Source organism: Cnephaeus nilssonii (assembly GCF_951640355.1).
Source record: "Cnephaeus nilssonii genome assembly, chromosome: 14".
Classification (NCBI taxonomy): Eukaryota; Metazoa; Chordata; class Mammalia; order Chiroptera; family Vespertilionidae; genus Cnephaeus; species Cnephaeus nilssonii.
This window is the reverse complement of record NC_137085.1, coordinates 19,460,339-19,478,419: the sequence shown is the minus strand read 5'-3', so window position 1 is coordinate 19,478,419 and position 18,081 is coordinate 19,460,339. Positions and strand designations below refer to the sequence as shown.

Genomic DNA, 18,081 nt, shown 5'->3' with positions numbered 1-18,081 from the left:
TCTCAGTCCCTGTGTGATTACCCCACGCGGGGGCTCAGTTTCCCCAACTGTGTAAAGGGATGATGAAGGCGCTCTGTTTCTGAGTGTTACCCTCGCTTGGCAATTTTTCTAACAAAGAGACCAGGACTAACTTGGTTGCATTCACTTGCACACGGGGAATAACTCTGACGGTTCCTAGAACCGGCCGTTCTCGGTGGTTTATCCAAAGCTGCTGACTCTAAGCTCTGAGATGGTACCCATCTCCAGGTGAGAGGGAAAATTGTATAAATCACAAATGATTGCCTTGGGCCAGCGGAGGCAGGACTGGTGCTCATCCCTAAAGCCTGGACAGCATCGGGCCCCATTTGAAAGCCTTCCAGAAATCCCTCCGATCCACCAAACCCCCCTCCAGCGAGCCAGACCCGAGTGACTCCCCCTTCTGGCTTCTCCCTGCGCATCCTGTACCTGGCTGCCCTGTCCACCTTGGCCCTTTATCCACCTGACTGCCCTCCAACCTCTGGCTGCCCTGTCCACCCCGAGCCTCCGCGTGGCCGAGCACAGTGAGCTCTCAGGAGACGGTTTTTAATTTGCCTCACATTTTGACTCACTTTCCAAATGTGAGGACCGTGACTGATGCTCAAGTACACCCGGATATTACACTGAGCCAAAGACGCATCCTCCAATAATATTAATAGTAATATCTTACACATACTTATAGTGCTTTGCATTCTTGAATATTTCTCTCTTTCCCTCCCCACCCCCCGCCTCTCTCTCCATCCTTCTAACACTCAGGGCAAACGATGACATTCTTATTTGACAGATGAGGCAGCGGCTGTCCAATGGCAAGGCTCTTAAGGAGGGAGCAGAGGTTGGAGCCAGGTCCGGCCTGCCGGACTCCGGTTCGGTGCTCTCCGGCCTGCACGTGTCCCCTGAGGGCCGCCCTCCCTGAGGGGAGACCCAGTGCAGCGGATGGAGGATGGCAGGGAGGCACGAGGCGCCTGGAAAGCCAGGTGAGGGCTGGGGCAGGTGCTGCAGACCAGCGCGTGTTGTTTAAGCGGCAGGTGATGCCCCAGGGGTGGGCATGCGGGGCGCAGCCCAGGAAGCCAGGAAGCCAAGCACCAAGGAGCCCCAATGCTGGGGAAGCAGCAGGCGGGTGGGGGCGGGACCCCTGCGGCCATCTCCAGAGGAGAGGGAGCACGGCCCTCCCGCACAGACTCTGGGAGGGACCCGTGGCGCCTGAACCCCCAAAGAAAGCGGACCCCCCAGGCCTCCAGGCTGAGAGCGGCACCCGGAAGAGCCGTCCCCACGGCGATGCCCACCGCTGTCCATCTGTCCCCCTGCCCAGGTGTCTCTACAGACTGCGGCTTCTCTGGTTCTAGCAAAAGGGGAGGTTTACCAGAGGAGTGGCTTCCGTGAAATCCATCAGGAGGTCGCCGGGCTCCAAGGTAAAGGCACCTCCTCGGTCAGAGGGGCTCTGCGGAGGCGACAAAAACATCTCGGTTAGTGACAGCGTGGGACGGACAGCGGGATTGCACCCGACAGCACAGAGGTTCCCCCCCCCCCCCCGCGCCCCTCACCTCCCCGTCTAATACTGACCTCATGATCATGCCAACCCCCACCCCATTCTCTCGCTCGGCCGTGAACACAATGTTAGGACGGAGCCCTGATTTCTCTCTGAAACCTTGATGAGCAGCAGCAGGTGCGGGCTGGGTAACGCCTTTGATTCTGAAGCTGCGATGTTTCTGAAAGGCTCTGAGCGCTCTCCGACTGGCATTCGGGGCGGGGGGCGGGGGGGGGTGGGCTGTATACAGACAGAGCAAAGACCCCATCCTGGACCCAGAGGGCCCGGCCTCAGGAGCCGAGTTCCTCTGCACGATAACGAGGAAGATTCTTACAGTGCATCATGTTCATTCCCGGAGAAAACATTTTTCTTCTCTTGTCCTGGGGTCCCAGCCGCATGGGGGACCTTGGGGCCCTTTGTGGGGGGTGTGGGGGGGAAATAATAAGCCCCATCAACTGGGCACAAGCAGGACCCTCAGGTCAGAGACCGCCAGGAGAGGGGGCCTGTGGCCTCCGCTAGGATGTCGTCCGCGTCCCCACGGAACTCCTTTCTGTTTGGCAAATGTTTTCACTTGGTTTCAACCAGGGAGTGGGATACACCACAGGCCCCTGTGCCCACCCTCAGGCAACGCAGCACGAGGGACTCCACACAGCAGAGGAGACCCCAAGTGGAGATGCCAGGAGGGGAGCTACAGAAAAGCAGAGCTGTGGCCCGGGCGGTCCCTGGCTGAGGGGTCCAGCCAGGCTCCCGTGGAGGAAGGCGGAAGGACCCCAGAGACCCTGGTCAGGGGCCCAGAGAGAGACTGGTGTGGGCCACACAGGACGTGGGCCTGGACCTTGGGACCGAGATGTTACCAGGAGTCGTGACCTCGATGCTGCGGAGGCCCTCGGCACCCAGTTTGCACTTTGACCTCCACTGGACCCGAAGCTAGCCCAGGGGCCGGGCAGGGTGGCCGAGATGATTCCCATTTTCAGGAGGCGGGAACCGAGGCTCGGAGAAACCAGGGCTGCAGAGTGACAGCTCGTTTCCGGCGGCCGGAGCCCGGGGCTCTGGTCTTGCCTTCAGGCCCCCACCCCGTGCACACACCGCTCCTCAGAGGGGCCCCGGGCCAGGCCACCTCTGGCTCCGCATCTGCTTGGGGAGCGATAGGTTCGACCGTATTTGGACCAGAGGCCGAAGTGACCACAGCTGAGGGTCACTCAAAGGAAACCAAGACAAAGGTTGTGTGCGGCCTTTGTCCCGGACCATTTGCATCGCTGGCAACTCCCTGAAGTTTCAAACTATCGAATGGAAAACCATTTCCCTCTGTGGCGCTATTTGCACAGGCTATCCGACATCAGGCCTGGGATGGGGATACGGCTACATGTTACTCCTCCCAATTTCCCACTGTGGGAGGAAAGCCCGTTTCTTGCGTTCTGTCTTTCCAATGAATGCTCTGTGTGGCGATGATATTCTGAATTCAAAATTGCCTTCAAAAATCTCTTATTTACTTTCCCTTAAAGTACGGCGCACATGGTTTATAGTATACTACCCGTCTCTCACAGCCCATCTCTTGGGGACAGTTATAGGAAAGCACATGCTTTGGTGGTCAGGCTGTTTTACAAGGGCAACGCTTTTACAAGAGCTGGTGATGCAAAATGGAAAGCACACGGATGCCACACACCTCATTTCTACCGACTCCCCAGCAAGCGCAGCTTGCTTCCCCCCCATCGCCCCCCGGCCCCGTACCTTGGCCCCTGTGGCCCCTGGGGACAGCGGGCTCTTGCTTTCTGAATTCTGAGGCGAGCTGACTTTGTGGACCTTGGGGGACGCCAGTGGTGCTGAGACCTGCATGGCGGCGGCGGCCGTGGTGGTGGTGGTGGTGGTGGTGGTGGTCACGCCGACGGCCTCGGCCAGCTCTGGAGGGAGGTCGTCTTCATCACTGCGGTTGCTAAAAGCACATGAAGCTCTGCTCATTACAATAAGAAGCAGGCTGTGGGGGGAGAGGAAGGGCGGGGGGAGCGGGGGGCGAGGATGCCTGGGTGGGGGTGGGGGGGAACCCCTAAACAGAGGTCCCCTTCTACCAGAGGCCCCGCTTACAGGACCCAGTACACTGACATTTAAAAAATATATATATATTTTATTGATTTTTTACAGAGAGGAAGGGAGAGGGATAGAGAGTTAGAAACATCAATCAGCTGCCTCCTGCACACCCCCTACTGGGGATGTGCCCACAACCCAGGTACATGCCCTTGACCAGAATCGAACCTGGGACCTTTCAGTCCACAGGCCGACGCTCTATCCACTGAGCCAAACCAGTTAGGGCTACACTGACATTTTTGCCAAAGCTAATTTGGGCTGGATTTTCTGTCACTTGCTGAGGGATTCAAATAAATGTTCTAAGGAAAGAGTATACATAACATAATATTATTTTATCTATTTGTAAGTGTGCAATTCAGTGGCATAAATACATTGACAATGCTGTGTAATCATCACCACTATCTATGCCCTGACCTCTTTCATCAGCCCCAGCAGTAACGGTACCCACTGAACAACGCCCCACTGCTTTCTCCCTGCAGCCCCGCTGGGGTCTCCCCAGGGCTTGGACTTATGGGGAAGGTCTGGGCTGGAAGACCTTCAGGTCCGATCCTCCCGGCACGGGATCAGAGCAGCAGCATCCATCCCCCGTTCTTAGTATGGACAATATTTTCTCAAACGTAGAGAAATTAACACAAGGCCCCAAATGCCTAATGCCAATCAGACTGCTGCCTGAGCAGTAAATGGCTAACTCGGCGGGCCTGGGGTAATCACAACAAACCCTGCCCATTCCAAATGAACCACCGGCCACTGGCAAGCCCCGGGGGAACCTCTGGGCCGTTGGAAGATCCTGCCTCATCAGAGGATCTCTGTGTACCTGACATCTTAAGCCATGCGAGGTGGTTCCTGCTATCAATGTGATTTATGGCGAATGCCTGTGTTTGTATGAATGCCTGGGGCTTGGGGTCACACTGTATCGATTTGACCTCTGGGGGGCTGGAGACTGGGTAGCTAAGGTCAGTCACATGCGTGACCCCCAATACAAACTCTGGACGCCAAGTCTGGAGCGAGCTCTGGTTGGCAGTACTTCGCGCGTGTGTCACACGCTGTTGCTGGGAGAATTCAGCACTGCCCAGGGGACTCCTCTGGAGAGGACGCCTGGCAGCTTGTGCCTGGACTGGCAGCACTCCACACGATGCACCTTTTCCCTTTGCTGTTTTAATCTGCATCCTCTCACTCTAATCGATCCTCACTTTGAGTAGAACAGCTTTTCTGGATTCTGTGACTCCTCCAGCGAGTCATCAAAGGTGACAGTAGTCTTGGGGACCCTGACAGACTTCCCCTAAGGCTCTCCATGTGGCACTTCTGGAGCCACCCAGCCATAAGGTTGTGTTTTAGAAATGATGGCTGAGCCTGGCCGGTGTGGCTCAGTGGTTGAGCATCCACCCATGAACCAGGAGGTCTCTGATTAAATTCCTGGTCAGGGCATATACCCAGGTTGCAGGCTCAGTCCCCCCAACCCCTGGTGGGGGGTGTGCAGGAGGCAGCATTCTCTCTGTTTCTATTTCTCTACTAGTAGCCCGTTTGCACGAAGATTCGTGCAATAGACCTTCATTCACCTGGCTGCCTGCACCAGTTTTCTGCTGGCACCAGGGACCCAGGCCTTGGCTGTGGCCACCGCCTTCTGCCTTTTTCAGGGTCGGGGCTTGGCCCCGGGCGGCACCCAACATCCTTGCTAAGGATCGCAGGAGCCGACCCCCAGCGGTTTCCTGCGATCCATGCAGGCTGCCCACTGGTGTCCAAGGCCGGGAAAGCCTCCGCCCCAGGCTTTCCTGGCCTTGGGCTCGCCGCACCCAGCGTCCCTGCTACCGATCACAGGAGCCGACCCCCAGTGGTTTCCTGCGATCGGTGCAGGCTCCCCGCTGGTGCCCAAGGCCCGGAAAGCCTCGGCCCCTGGGACCCCCGGGAGCGGCGGGAGGGGAGGGATGGCACGGCCAAGCCCCCCCAGGTGGCCGATCGACCCCCGGGACCCCCGTGAGTGGCGGGAGGGGCGGGATGGGCCCGGCCACGCCCCCACAGGTGGCCAATCGCCCCCTGGGACCCCCGGGAGGGGCCGGGCCACGCCCCCCAGGTGACCGATCGACCCCCGGATCCCCGGGAGGGGCAGGAGGGGCCGGGCCACGCCCCCCCTGGTGGCCGCCCCCGGGACCCCCGGGAGGAGCGGGAGGGCCCAGCCACGCCCCCCCGGGGTGCCGATCACCCCAGGCACCCCGGGGAGCATTGGCATGGGCCCGGCCACGCCCCCCGGGTGCCGATGGGCCCCGGCCATGCCCCCCGGGGTGCCGATCGCTTCAGACACCCCCGGGAGCGGCGGCATGGGTCCGGCCACGCCCCCCTGGGGTGCCGATGGGCCCGGCCACGCCCCCCCCCCCCGGGGTGCCGATCGCCCCAGGCACCCCCGGGAGCGGCGGCATGGGCCCGGCCACTTGGCACCGCCATCTTGAACTTCTCAACCGCGGATATGCCACCCGGAGTCCCGCCCCCAGCCTCCTGCCGGCCCAATCGTGGGCATAGCGGAGGTGCGGTCAATTTGCATGTTTCTCTATTATAAGGTAAGATTCCTCTCCTTTCCTCTCTCTCTAAAATAAAATAAAAAAAAATTTTTAAAGAAAGAAATGATGGCTGAGCGAAAGAGGGTAGATACAAGACCCATGACCAGTGGGCACCAGTGTGGCCCGTGTAGGGTCCCGCATGAGGGCCTCATCACAGCGGTGGGCCTCGTGGGAAACGTGGCCATGGGACATGCGGTGTGGGTAGGACAGACTGAGGAGGGCTCTGGGATCTGAGGTCATTCTGTGAATGGAGAAGCCTTAGGAGGAGGACTTAGGACTCATTATGAAAAAGGAAGGACAGGTAGGGTTTGAACAATTAAGTGGGAAACTTAACGACACCATGAGTTTGGATTCGTGCTGATGAACTAAGTCAGATCAGTTACATCATTAGCTCATTTAATTTTCACAACCACCCTGTATTATGATTGAAATTACTTGCCCAAGGTCACACAGCTAGTTAAGCGGAAGAGCGGGATTAAAACTTCTTATTATCTCATTAGAAAAATTGTAACCTGAAAAGCATAGCTATTATTTAGTTTTACATAAAAAGCCATTTAAAAAACAGCTCATCTTTCAGAGCAGGAAGTCAATGGAAACTGCCTAAAATGAAAAAAGACCCAACATTCTTAATTTTAAAAAATAACCTTTTGTCTTAACTTAGAAAAGAAACATGTATCTAAAGTTCATCAAGTCTTTCAGTTTTACCCCAGCTTCAAGGTAAATTCGTGTTAAATTCAAGAAACAACACTTTAATAAGTAAAATTTTATGTGCACCACTATTTTCTTCTAAATGATTTTTTCCTATTTTGACACGATGTACGCATTGAGAAATGTCTAAAGTAAGTCATCAAATGGGAACATTGCTTATTTTTGATGGACTGATTCTAGGGAATTGGTTACTTCTCTTTTTGGACTTTCCTGTCTTGCTTGAATTTTTAAAAACTTTCACACTATGTTTAAAGAAACAGTTAAGTTATATTTCTGGAGAAGATAAAGCAGTTTGTCACTTTCTAAACATGCTAGCTTTAAAGAAGGCAAATTGGTGAATTGGTTAAATTCTCTTCTTCCAGGCCACGTATCAGTCATTGTTTCCAACATGATTACACATCCCCAGTGGCTGACAGCAACATTTTAAATTTCAAAATGTAAAAGGCCAGGCTAATCCTGCCAGCCTTATCCTCAGGGGAGCAGATTTTTCAAGCTTTAATTTGTCCCTCAGAGAGCATTCCGGCTGTTAATTATCTGAGTCTTACTCGTTTGGGCTTTCGTAGGAAATACAGCTGCTCATACTGCCCAGAAGTTTCTATTAAGGGATAATGAGGTGGGATGCGTCTGCCCTCCTCCTTCTCCTTTCCACAAGGTGGCAGGCCTGAGACAGCTGGTTGAGAGCTGGATCGGGTTACTCCCTGTCCTAGGCTGTGCACTTGGGGTAGGTCCCCTTAAACTTGACTTTTTCTCAGAAGCTTTCAGGTCCTTGAGAAGAAAGGAACGGGGACTAATTTATGCGATGGCCAGGTCACTGGCTAGGAGGGTTACCCACATTAAATCATGTTAACAACCCTCACAAAATTCCTCAGAGGTAGGTGTTATCTCACCCATTTCACAGATGAAGCAAGAGAGGTTCATAGACTAACTTCCCCAAGAGCTTCCAGCAGTAAACTAACCAGGGCTCCACCAGGATCCTTTCTAATTCCGGCGCCTCACAAGCTCTCCATTGTAACCAAAGACCCCCCGCCTGCAGCTCACTGACCAGGCCTGGTGCCACAGCCAAGGTCAAGAAATGAAAAATGCCACTGTGGTCAGTACAGCTACTATTACAAATACCATCGCCACCCTTACTACATTTACCGGTCTTCTTTGGATCGCAATTATTTGTGATCTGCCATTCCCTCTAATAAACTGTGAGTCCCAGATGAGAATGATCAAAGACAAAATTTTCGTTCTTCCCCATGGTACCTCGAAAAGCCTGTGAGAGACCCTGACCCAGGAGACTCAGCGAAACCCTGGCTAGCCTCCCAACTCACAGAAACTGGGAGACAATAAATGCAGATTGTTTGTTATTGTTGTTTTGTTTTTTAAATATATTTTTATTGATTTCAGAGCGGAAGTGAGAGGGAGAAAGAGATAGAAGCATCAGTGATGAGAGAGAATCATCGATCGACTGCCTCCTGCATGCCTCCTACTGGGGATCGAGCCCAAAACCCAGGCATGTGCTCTGACGGGGAATCGAACCCTGACCTCCTGGTCCATAGGCCGACACTCAACCACTGGGCCACACTGGCCGGGCAGATTTGTTTTAATAAAGCCACTAAGTTTTGTAGTAATTTGTTCACAGCATTTGATAATGAATATAGATGCCAACTCTGTAGTGTTTTCAGGGAGGAAGGTCTGGTCTTGCTATGACCTAAATTGGAAATTAACTGTATTTTGGGGATGGCTCTTTGGGACTGATGTGAAGGGCTGAGAAGCATTCATGACTGAACATTTAGCATCACCCTTGTTGTAATATCTGAAAAACTTGCAGTAAGAACTCACAAACTGTATTGCCTTGTTAACTTCCTCACTCGGGGAGGCTTGATTTCCGGCTTTTCCACTGCTGGCTGGGCCGTTTCCACACGTATAGGAATAGGACTTCTAGAGACAGACAAAACAACCCACACACAGAATAACATGGTTGCCAGAGAAGAGGGGGTTGGGAGATGTGTGAAAAAGGTGAGGGGGATTTAGAGGCACAAACTTCCAGTTATAAAATAAGTCACGGGGATGCCATGCATACCATAGGCAACAGAGTGAATAATATCATAGTAACTTTGTGCAGTGATGGTTACTAGACCTAGCGTGGTGATCACTTCATAGGGTATATAAATGTCAAATCACTATGCTGCACACCTGAAACTAGTAGAGCACGGTATGTAACTAAAATGTTAAAAGAAATAAATAAACAAACTAAAGCAAAACAGAACAACCCCAACAAAAACGTGGATGGCCTTGTTTTGGCTGTAGGGGGATTACTTTCTGTTCATTTATACCTTACTTAATAAAAACAATAGTTAAGAGATTTGTTTTTTCTCCTCTCCACTCTACCAATTAAATATAATTGCTAAAAAAATGCCATAGAAAATCCAAAAACAAAAAACATAAAATATCCTAAGAAAGAAAATATAGCAAGTAGGAACTGAATGTAATTGGGGTACCACATAAAATTTCCCTGCCCAAGACACCCACACCCAATATCAGGGTTTGAGGCATTACCAGCTTTTACTAGTCAAATAAGTAAAGAGATACCTGTGGATAACTGATTTTTACTTACTTCCAAGTAGTCTTGTAGCCATGTTATTTTAAACATACCCCGGAATATATATATTTAAAGATAAAGAACCGTAGGGTGATTGATGTGAAAGATGCATAATCAAAATACCTTTAAGTCTTGCTGTAAAACATTTCAATTCAAATGCATATATAAAAATGGTAAAAGTTACATTTCACTTTTACCTTTCCTCAATAAAATATGCCAGGTAACCAATAGGCCCCATTCAAAACAGCAATTTTAGGAGAGAGCTCTCAGGCATTTTTGTAGTGGTCGAGTCTGGATCGCACCCTGAGAGCAAAGTGAAGTCTTTAAGGGACTATAAGCAGGTGAACGACAAGGTCAGATCTCTGCACTTGAGAAGCAACTCGAAGTGATTTCTCTGTTAGCACCGCAGGTAGCAATATTAACACTGGGGATAAGCAGCATTTTTGAGGCTCAAATGCAGTTGTGTAAGCCAGTCTTTTTTCTTTTTTCCTATCTAGCCAGGCTTACATTCACCCAGTCTTCTTCTTCCTCTTTGATTTTATTAGCAAAACCCTCATGAGTAATGTTTTCAGGATCATGTTGATGATACAGAGAATATTGTTTCCCCATTCAAATGAGAAGCAACAGACCTTACATTAGTGTCCTGAAGACTGGATTTCTTATTGATATTTACCAACGTTGATTCCTCTTTTCCAACCTGTGAAAGAAAACAGGCAGGTGAGTCAAAACTGAATCTCTCAGCATGCGAACCTATTCTCACGTCTCCTACACTCAAAGGATTATAGAAATGTGAAGGTGGATCGAGGAGGTAGTTCATCAAGTACTCAGTCAATAACAAATACTCTCTGGTGTTTATGTAAGCTAACAACAACAAAACAATGTCTTCTTGAGTCATTCCCCATCATGGGGATTAACACTTCATCATTCAGAAGCAATCAATGCTTGTTTATTGAGCACCTGCTATGCACCAGCTCATGCTTGAATGAGGAAGGGATGGTGTGGGAAACGCCAAACCCACAGTTGAACCCCCACCTCGCATTTTAGATCAGGAATAACAATCAGCTCTATAACCACGCAGCTCATAACTTAACAGCTCATAAAGGATTTTGGAATCTGTCCTTTCACATAAACATAACAGCCGGGGAGGAACTGTGTCAGATGATGTTGATAGAAGCCTTGTCCCCCTCTCTCTGGTGAGGCCCACCAAGAACAGTGGGGGAGGAAAGACACCCCCCAGACAGCCAGGCCAGCTGAACGCACGCTGGAAGGCAATGGGAGATGCAGCTGTCTGCGGGCCTCATACCCATCACCACCTACGGAGCTGGCCGATTCACTTACCTGATTAATAACTGTACACCAGTTAATAACTCCTTATATTGAAATCTCTCTGCACATGACAGGTGTGGCTCCTGTCTCCTGGCTGGACCATGACCGACACAGGGTCCTAGAGTACCTCATTCTTCTCTCGGGCCTGGAGGACCTTCTATCGTGTGAAATCAAAGGAATACTTGCGCTCCACACACCTGGGCACTCACTCGGGAAGCATTCTCCAACTGGGCTTTCAAAATGTTACACTTCACATGATCAGCCACAGGGGAAGGCAAGAGTGGGGTCTGAAGAGTCTTCTCAGAAACTTTTTTTTCTTCAACCTGTGATGGGCCAAAATGCAACAGATTGGATATCAACCTTTCCTTTAATCATAATTGCGAACAACACAGACTTGAACATATAAAGACGTGTATTACCAAATCCTTATATTTGTAACCAGTGCTTTTACTCTGTGCAAAGAATTCACAAGCCCTTGCTCTCATTCTAATGTGAAGTAGGGAGAGGATGCATTAGGGAAGCCCATGAGCCAGAAGACAGGGTGAGCCCTGGCCGGTGGCTTAGTTGGTTAGAGCATCATCCCCATACACCAAGGTTGCAGGTTTGATCCCTGCAGGGCCATGACCAACACAGGGTCCTAGAGTACAACGAGAAACCAATGAATGCACAAATAAGTGGAACAAAATAGATGTTTCTCTCTATCTCCCCGCCCCCCACCATCTCTCCCTCTCTTTGTCCTCTTTCTCTCTCTCTCTCTCTCAAGCCAATAAATAAAAATTAAAAATAAGAAGAAGATGGGATGAAGGTTCAAAGAGAGGAGGTTCTTTGAGAGCCCTGTAGCTACACCAGGAGGCAGGTCCAGGACTCACGCTTCGAGTTTCCTATACCTTAGTGCAGTGCTATTTCCCCCATAACTGCTACCTCTTACATATAAAGATTCAATTCTGTGGCTCGTTGGGCCAAAGGAAAGAGTATAAAATATTCATTGGTACGTTTTCAATAAATCTTGATGAAAAACGTGATTCACAATGAGAAATTTGTATCTATGCTACCTCACTGTAGAGTGTCTCAGACTTCTTCCATAACTTACTATGTCTGCCATCTCCCATGAACTAACTCAACATGCACCTACAATTCATATGATCCAGTTAAATGGGATTACCTTGGAACCACCTAGTTTAAGTAGGTGTCCTAAGCAATAATATCTGAGATCATAGGCTTGGTGACTATTATATTTATTATAATATACAGTATGATAGTTATATAACTATTAAAAATACTTATGTATATCATCTTGGATGGCATACATATGACATGCAGGGAAATCATATCTTATTGTTAACCATGCCTATTGTGGTCATTGCATATTCCACTGAGCACATAGTATGTGCTCAATAAACACCTGCTGAAGAAGATTATAATGACATATAGTTATTATTAGAAGAGACATATTTAATAAGAAAGATACAAGGGCATATGATTGCTAAAAGTCGATTTAGTGATATCAGGACATAATGTGGCCTGTCAGTCACAATGGACCAGGGCAAGAACAAAATGTTCTAAAGACCACAAATTCTGCAAGTTCCAAAATTAATCTCACTCACTAACTCAAAAGTCCTATGGGACATTATGAAATCCCCGGAGGAATTATTGTGCAACTGGCTGGTTGACATCATTTAGTAAAGAAAAGAGGGCATAGGAAAGAGTGTCTCCGTGGGACCTCCAAATGCATAGAGGAGCATTTGGTAGACTAAGCAGAACTCAGCAATCTCACGTAACAGCAAGATAAGCAGAGACAGAAGACCTGGATTTGAATCTCAGCTTTTTCCCTTACTAGAACCATAAACAAAAGCTGCTGCTGCTGCTGATGATGATGATGATAACAAAAATAAAAAGATAACATTTACCAAGAGCTTATAATGGGCAAGGCACTGACCAAGCATTTCTTTTGAACATCTTAGTGCATTTTCTCATTTAACCATCACATGTGGAGGTAGATACCATCACTATCCCCATTTTATAGATGAGAAGAAAAAAGAAAGTAAGTCACTTGCCCAAGGTCACACAGTAAGCTCCAAGAAGAGCAAAGATTCACACCCAGAATTAGGTGACCCCAAGGCTGGGGCCCTGACCACTCAACCGCACCGGCTCCCCTTAACCTCTCTGAGTCTCAGTTTCTTTCTTCATAAGGTTATTATGAGGATCAAATGAGAAAATAAGATATGAATGGCACTCTCATGGCAGATTCTTTAGACAGAAAAGAAAATATAACTAAAAAAGAGCATCAGACATGAAGACACGAATGATCTTAAGCCATCAAGTTGGATATAAAGAAAACTGACTCATTTGGAATCATTATCCTAAGAGACTTAGCAGTTTCCAAACAGCAAATGAAGTTACTTATGTATTTTGAAAGATGAGATTTACAGTACACCTTTAGGATGATGCATCCTGTGTTTCTAAATCCTGTTAAGATTGTTTACTGCCAGAATGGTGTCTTCACTGGTGTGCAAAGAGTTACTTTTTAAATTGGATTTACTTTGGAGGAATGATATGCTGGGAAACAGAAATTAAATTGGGTCCAAAGCCCATTTGAGGGTTTTGACAATTGCTTAAGGGGACATAGTTATACTCAAAGTCGTGACCGAAGACCTACTTAAAAAAAAATTGAATGCTGCTAAAATAAGAAAAGACTGAGGATCCAGCATTGATTTTTCCCCCCTTGAATTTAGTAATTCTTTTTAGACATAAAATTCAAGCTGGCTTGTTCCTGTTTGATCTGGACAAAGCAAGAGCTACTGTTCAGCTCTGATTTGACTCAGGCGGAGGCCAATATAAAATTTGGAAAATTCGAGTATCACTATGTGAACATGTTTGCATGAAAGGCGTCTTCAGGGGAGATAAGCATCTGGATTGCCATAGGACCATATCCCAGCCTGGAGGATGGCTCCGAGAATGTTGTGCTTTCTCTTCTGCATGATCAGAGTTTGTATTTTACATTCAATTTGAACTGTGGAAAGATGATTTATTGTTTGATATAGAAATACAGACTTCAAAACATACACAGGAATGACACTTGGACTTTATCATTAGAAAGGGTCCATCTGTTTGGGGATGGCAATGGAGATAAAGAAATGATCAGGTGCACTTTTAAATTATTGACACGAATTGTTTACACATTTGAAATCTCACGAGATTTAACGTTTTGTGATAATCTTAGGTACTACTTTGGAACTGAGCAATGAAAATGTCTTCTCACCATTAAATCAAGAACAGGTACTTCTCCAAACCTTAGAAGAATCAGTAGATTCTTGATCATTGAGGCTGGAAAAAACTTTAAGAGTCATCGAAGCCACTGGTCCCAATTGTGGTATCAATTTGGCCCATGCCACTTCCTAAGTTGTAAGGTCTGTTGCAAGGAATGCTTTATTAATGATAAAGAATCATAGCGTGAAGTAATAATATACTTTGCTTATGTGATAGGACAAAGTCAAGGTTATATGACATCATGCTAGCCTGCCTGCTTACTGAGGTATTTCTTCAAGTGGGAGAGAAAAGAGAGGTATTATATATAGTTTGAGCTTCAGGGAATAACTTAATAAATCAGAGCTGTCTCAGCTTGCCTTAACCCAGAGCAAGCCATTGTTGTCCATTTCCCACCAATACTCATATGATGACAAGTTACATACTGCTTCTGAGTTCCCCGATATTATATGCTATACTTCCTCACAAAACATGTTTGGATTCTGTCAAACTCTGGGTAAACCCCTGTGAAAACATTGAATGTGTATAGTGCATCAGAAAAGATGAAAACCAAGAGACAGAGAAGGACAAGTCTAGAGGGCACATGATGCATTGGACCGACTCCCCAGCACCTGGTACGGGCCTGCTCAATACAGAGTTGTTGCTTGAATGAATGAGTGGCATCCCACAGGAGGAATTCTTTCCAGCTGGCCAACAGGGAGCGTGGTACAAAAGAAAAGTGGCCCAGCTCGTTGAGCATTGACCTATGAACCAGGAGGTCACTGTTTGGTTCCCAGTCAGGCAGCCGATCAATGATTCTCTCTCATCATTGATGCTTCTCTCTCTCTCTCCCTCTCCCTTCCTCTCTGAAATCAATAAAAATATATTTTTTTTAAAAAGAAAAGTGAATGAGGGGGGGCCTTGAGGTTGGGATCCCATTAAAGAACAGAAGGACTTCAGGCTGCCCCGTGTGGGGGTGGGGAGGAGGAGTGCAAGGGAGTGAGAGTCTTCTGAGAAGCTCTGAAGTCTACTGTGGACTGGAGGGCTGGCTAGGGTGGAGGAACAGCCCAGACAGGAGGTATAACCTTCCCATGCTCACCAGCAAAAGGGGGCTTCCCAAGTCAGATCTTCCAAATTCTTATTACTCCTTCTTATAAAAGAGCAAAGCTAAGCATGAGAGTGGAAGAAATGACCCAGGAGTGACGAAGACTATTCCTTTGGGGACTTTAAAAAAGTAAAACATTCTGACAAAAGCAGCTCTCAACTGGGGGCGATTTATTAATGATAAAGCACTATGCAAATTGGAAAGATTTGACCTTTCAAGGGGTATTAGGCAAAGTCCGGAGACGATTTAGTCTCAACACCTGAATGGGGGTGGTACTGGCATCTGGTGGGTCAAGGTCAGGAATTCTGCAAACATCCTACAATACACAGGACAGCCCCTCTCAACCAAGAAATAACAGCCCCAAATGCCATAAGGACTGAAACTGAGAAACCTGGGGAGGAAAATAAAGAACCATATCGGAATACAAAGGACAACGGCTCAGGCATTGGGGGTGCATAGATTCAGCCCCTGCTGTGTGACCTTGAGAAAGTAATTTCCCCTCCTCTGGTTTGATGTTGAGAAGGTTGAACTAAATAATAGATCAAATCCAGCCCTGACAGTCTATAGTTCTAAGATAAAATTAGATTTTTACAAGGCTGTGCAGTTGGGTAAGAACAGATCTAACCAAAAGAGAGCTTGGCTTCTGCCCTGTCCCTCCCTCCCTCCTTCAAGCCTCCCCTTCCTTCCATCAGCAAATAGTTACTGATCATCTACTATGTGCCAGGCACAGTTGGAGAGAGGAAGTGGCATGGGCAAAACTGTGCCTCCCTTCCCCCCCAAAAAAATTCATATGTTGAAGCCCTGACCCGCAATGTGATGATATTTGGAGATTAGTCATTTGGGAAGTAATTAGATTTAGATGAGGTCATGAGGTGAGGACTTCATGTTGGGATGAGTGGCTTTATAAGAAGAGGAAGAGAAAAAGATAATTTTTTTTCTGGCAAATGGGGACACAGCAAGAAGGTGACCTTCTGCAAACCAGGAAGAGAGCCCTCACCAGGAAACAAATCAGCCAGTGCCTTAATCTTGGACTCCCCAGCCTCAAGAACTGTGAGAAATAAATGTCTGTTGTTTAAGGCACCTGGTCTATGGTGTTTTGTTATAGCAGCATGAGCAGACTAATAGAGAGGGGTAAAAATGGAAAGAGCAGAGAGCGGACCTTCGCCTGTGGATCCTTCCATTAGAAGGAGGGAGAGACCACTAATAGCCTGCTGGCCGCAGCACTGAGGGCAATGCCTCACTCAGTAAATCACCCAAAAAGAATGTAGGTGAATATTTACTCCTCAGACACGCTGAGCAGAAACATCAGGAAAGCCCGAGGAGGAACCCCTCCAAGCCAAAGGCACCGGGTTTAGGAGGCAGGCCAGGGTAATGACCAGAGGTTTGACGTGAGCCCCAGGCCCACGCTCATGGCCTGGTTCTGGTCCTCGGTACCTTATTGATGTTGATGTGCAGAGCGGGCCAGGGTCCAGGAGCCTTCACAGTTTCCAGTTCCAGCTTCTTTAGATGCGTGGCCGCCTCGCTGAACAGGGCAGGTGCTCCTGGAGTCAGTTCTATAAGAGACAAAAGGGAACGAATGAGGAAAAGCTCGATGGTAAAAGACGCTTCCAGAGCCCCACTGCCAGCACCTTCCCTGCCTGCCTCCTCCTCCGGCAGCTTGCATCCCTGGAACACTGGTTGATGGAGTGTGAGAACATCGAAGGTCAAGGTTTCAAGGCCTAACTCCCTCATCTATGAGCTGAGTGGCCTGGGTGAATCACTTGACCTCTCCGAGCCTTTGTGCCATTTTACATTGAAAATAAAATTATTTACCTTTCAAAATCGTTATAAATATGAAATGAGGTCCTTCATGTACAAATGCTTTATTAATGATAAAGCACTATGCAAATTGGAAAGATTAGTGTTCAGGCCAACAGGCATATATGGATGTGCTCTTAAAAACTAGGTTATAATTCTAAAATCAAATTCATTGATTTCGATTTCTCTACTACTTTGGATTAGTTCCACCACCCCTCCCACTAGCTAGTATTTACCCATTAACACATGACATTAAATATTTGATATTCATTACATACTAAAACTTGTGCCAAGTATTCTTTGCCATTGAGATCTGGGGAGCTGGAATAGAGAGAGGAATGAGGCAGACGCATGTGCAGACAACTCCAAACTAGAATAATAAAAGGTTATTTTAATTGCTATAGGAGTGAGAGAGAAGGTACTCCAAAGCCAGGAATCAGAGAGGGGTGTGAGAGATGCTTTCACTGACGACACTGGAGCTAGTTCCTGAAGGCTGTGTAGGAGTTCACCAGGGCAGAGGAAAGCAGGTGCACAGACCTGAGCTGGGAAACAGCACAATGCGTGGTGAGAGCAGAGTAGTGGCTAGAGCACAGTGAGTGGAGGGAAGGCTGGAGACCTCGGCAGGGCCAGGCTGTGAAGGTCTGTGCGTGGCCATGCTTAGAAGTATGGGCTTTACTGCAGGACAGGGAGGAACCATGGGACGGTCTTAGGCATTTGGTCAGGGCTACCTGGTGAGAGCTCCCACTTCGGCAGCTGCAACCTGGAGAGCGCACTAGAGGAGGCGCCCTTTAAGGGGCTGTAATTCATAACAGTAGCAAAATAACTAATTTTGCTACTGTGAATGAATCGTAATGTAAATATCTGTGTTTTCCGATGGTCTTAGGCTATACAGCAGCGGTTCTCAACCTGTGGGTCACGACCACAGGTTGAGAACCGCTAGCAGGGTCGCCTAAGACCATCGGAAAACACAGATATTTACATTACGATTCATAACAGTAGCAAAATTACAGTTATGAAGTAGCAACGAAAATAATTTTATGGTTGGGGGTCACCACAACATGAGGAACTGTGTTAAAGGGTCTCAGCATTAGAAAGGTTGAGAACCACTGGCCTCGCCCTAGGGCAGTGGTCGGCAAACTCATTGGTC

General features: G+C 48.2%; 1 protein-coding gene across 4 annotated transcripts in view; it reads right to left on the bottom strand.

Annotated features, from left to right (window-relative positions):
* EPB41L4B (erythrocyte membrane protein band 4.1 like 4B) overlaps nucleotides 1-18,081 on the bottom strand; it is a 115,734-nt gene that overhangs the window by 15,661 nt on the left and 81,992 nt on the right. For 2 of the 4 annotated variants that reach the window (XM_079789681.1, XM_079789683.1), the window contains exons 17-22: nucleotides 16,572-16,690; nucleotides 10,987-11,112; nucleotides 10,093-10,160; nucleotides 8,704-8,802; nucleotides 3,269-3,470; nucleotides 1,376-1,453 (exon numbers count right to left, since the gene is read on the bottom strand). In XM_079789681.1, the coding sequence (XP_079645807.1) occupies nucleotides 1,376-1,453; nucleotides 3,269-3,470; nucleotides 8,704-8,802; nucleotides 10,093-10,160; nucleotides 10,987-11,112; nucleotides 16,572-16,690 (692 nt within the window). The remainder of the gene's footprint in view (nucleotides 1-1,375; nucleotides 1,454-3,268; nucleotides 3,471-8,703; nucleotides 8,803-10,092; nucleotides 10,161-10,986; nucleotides 11,113-16,571; nucleotides 16,691-18,081) is intronic. The other 2 variants (XM_079789682.1, XM_079789684.1) reach the window with 1 other exon arrangement.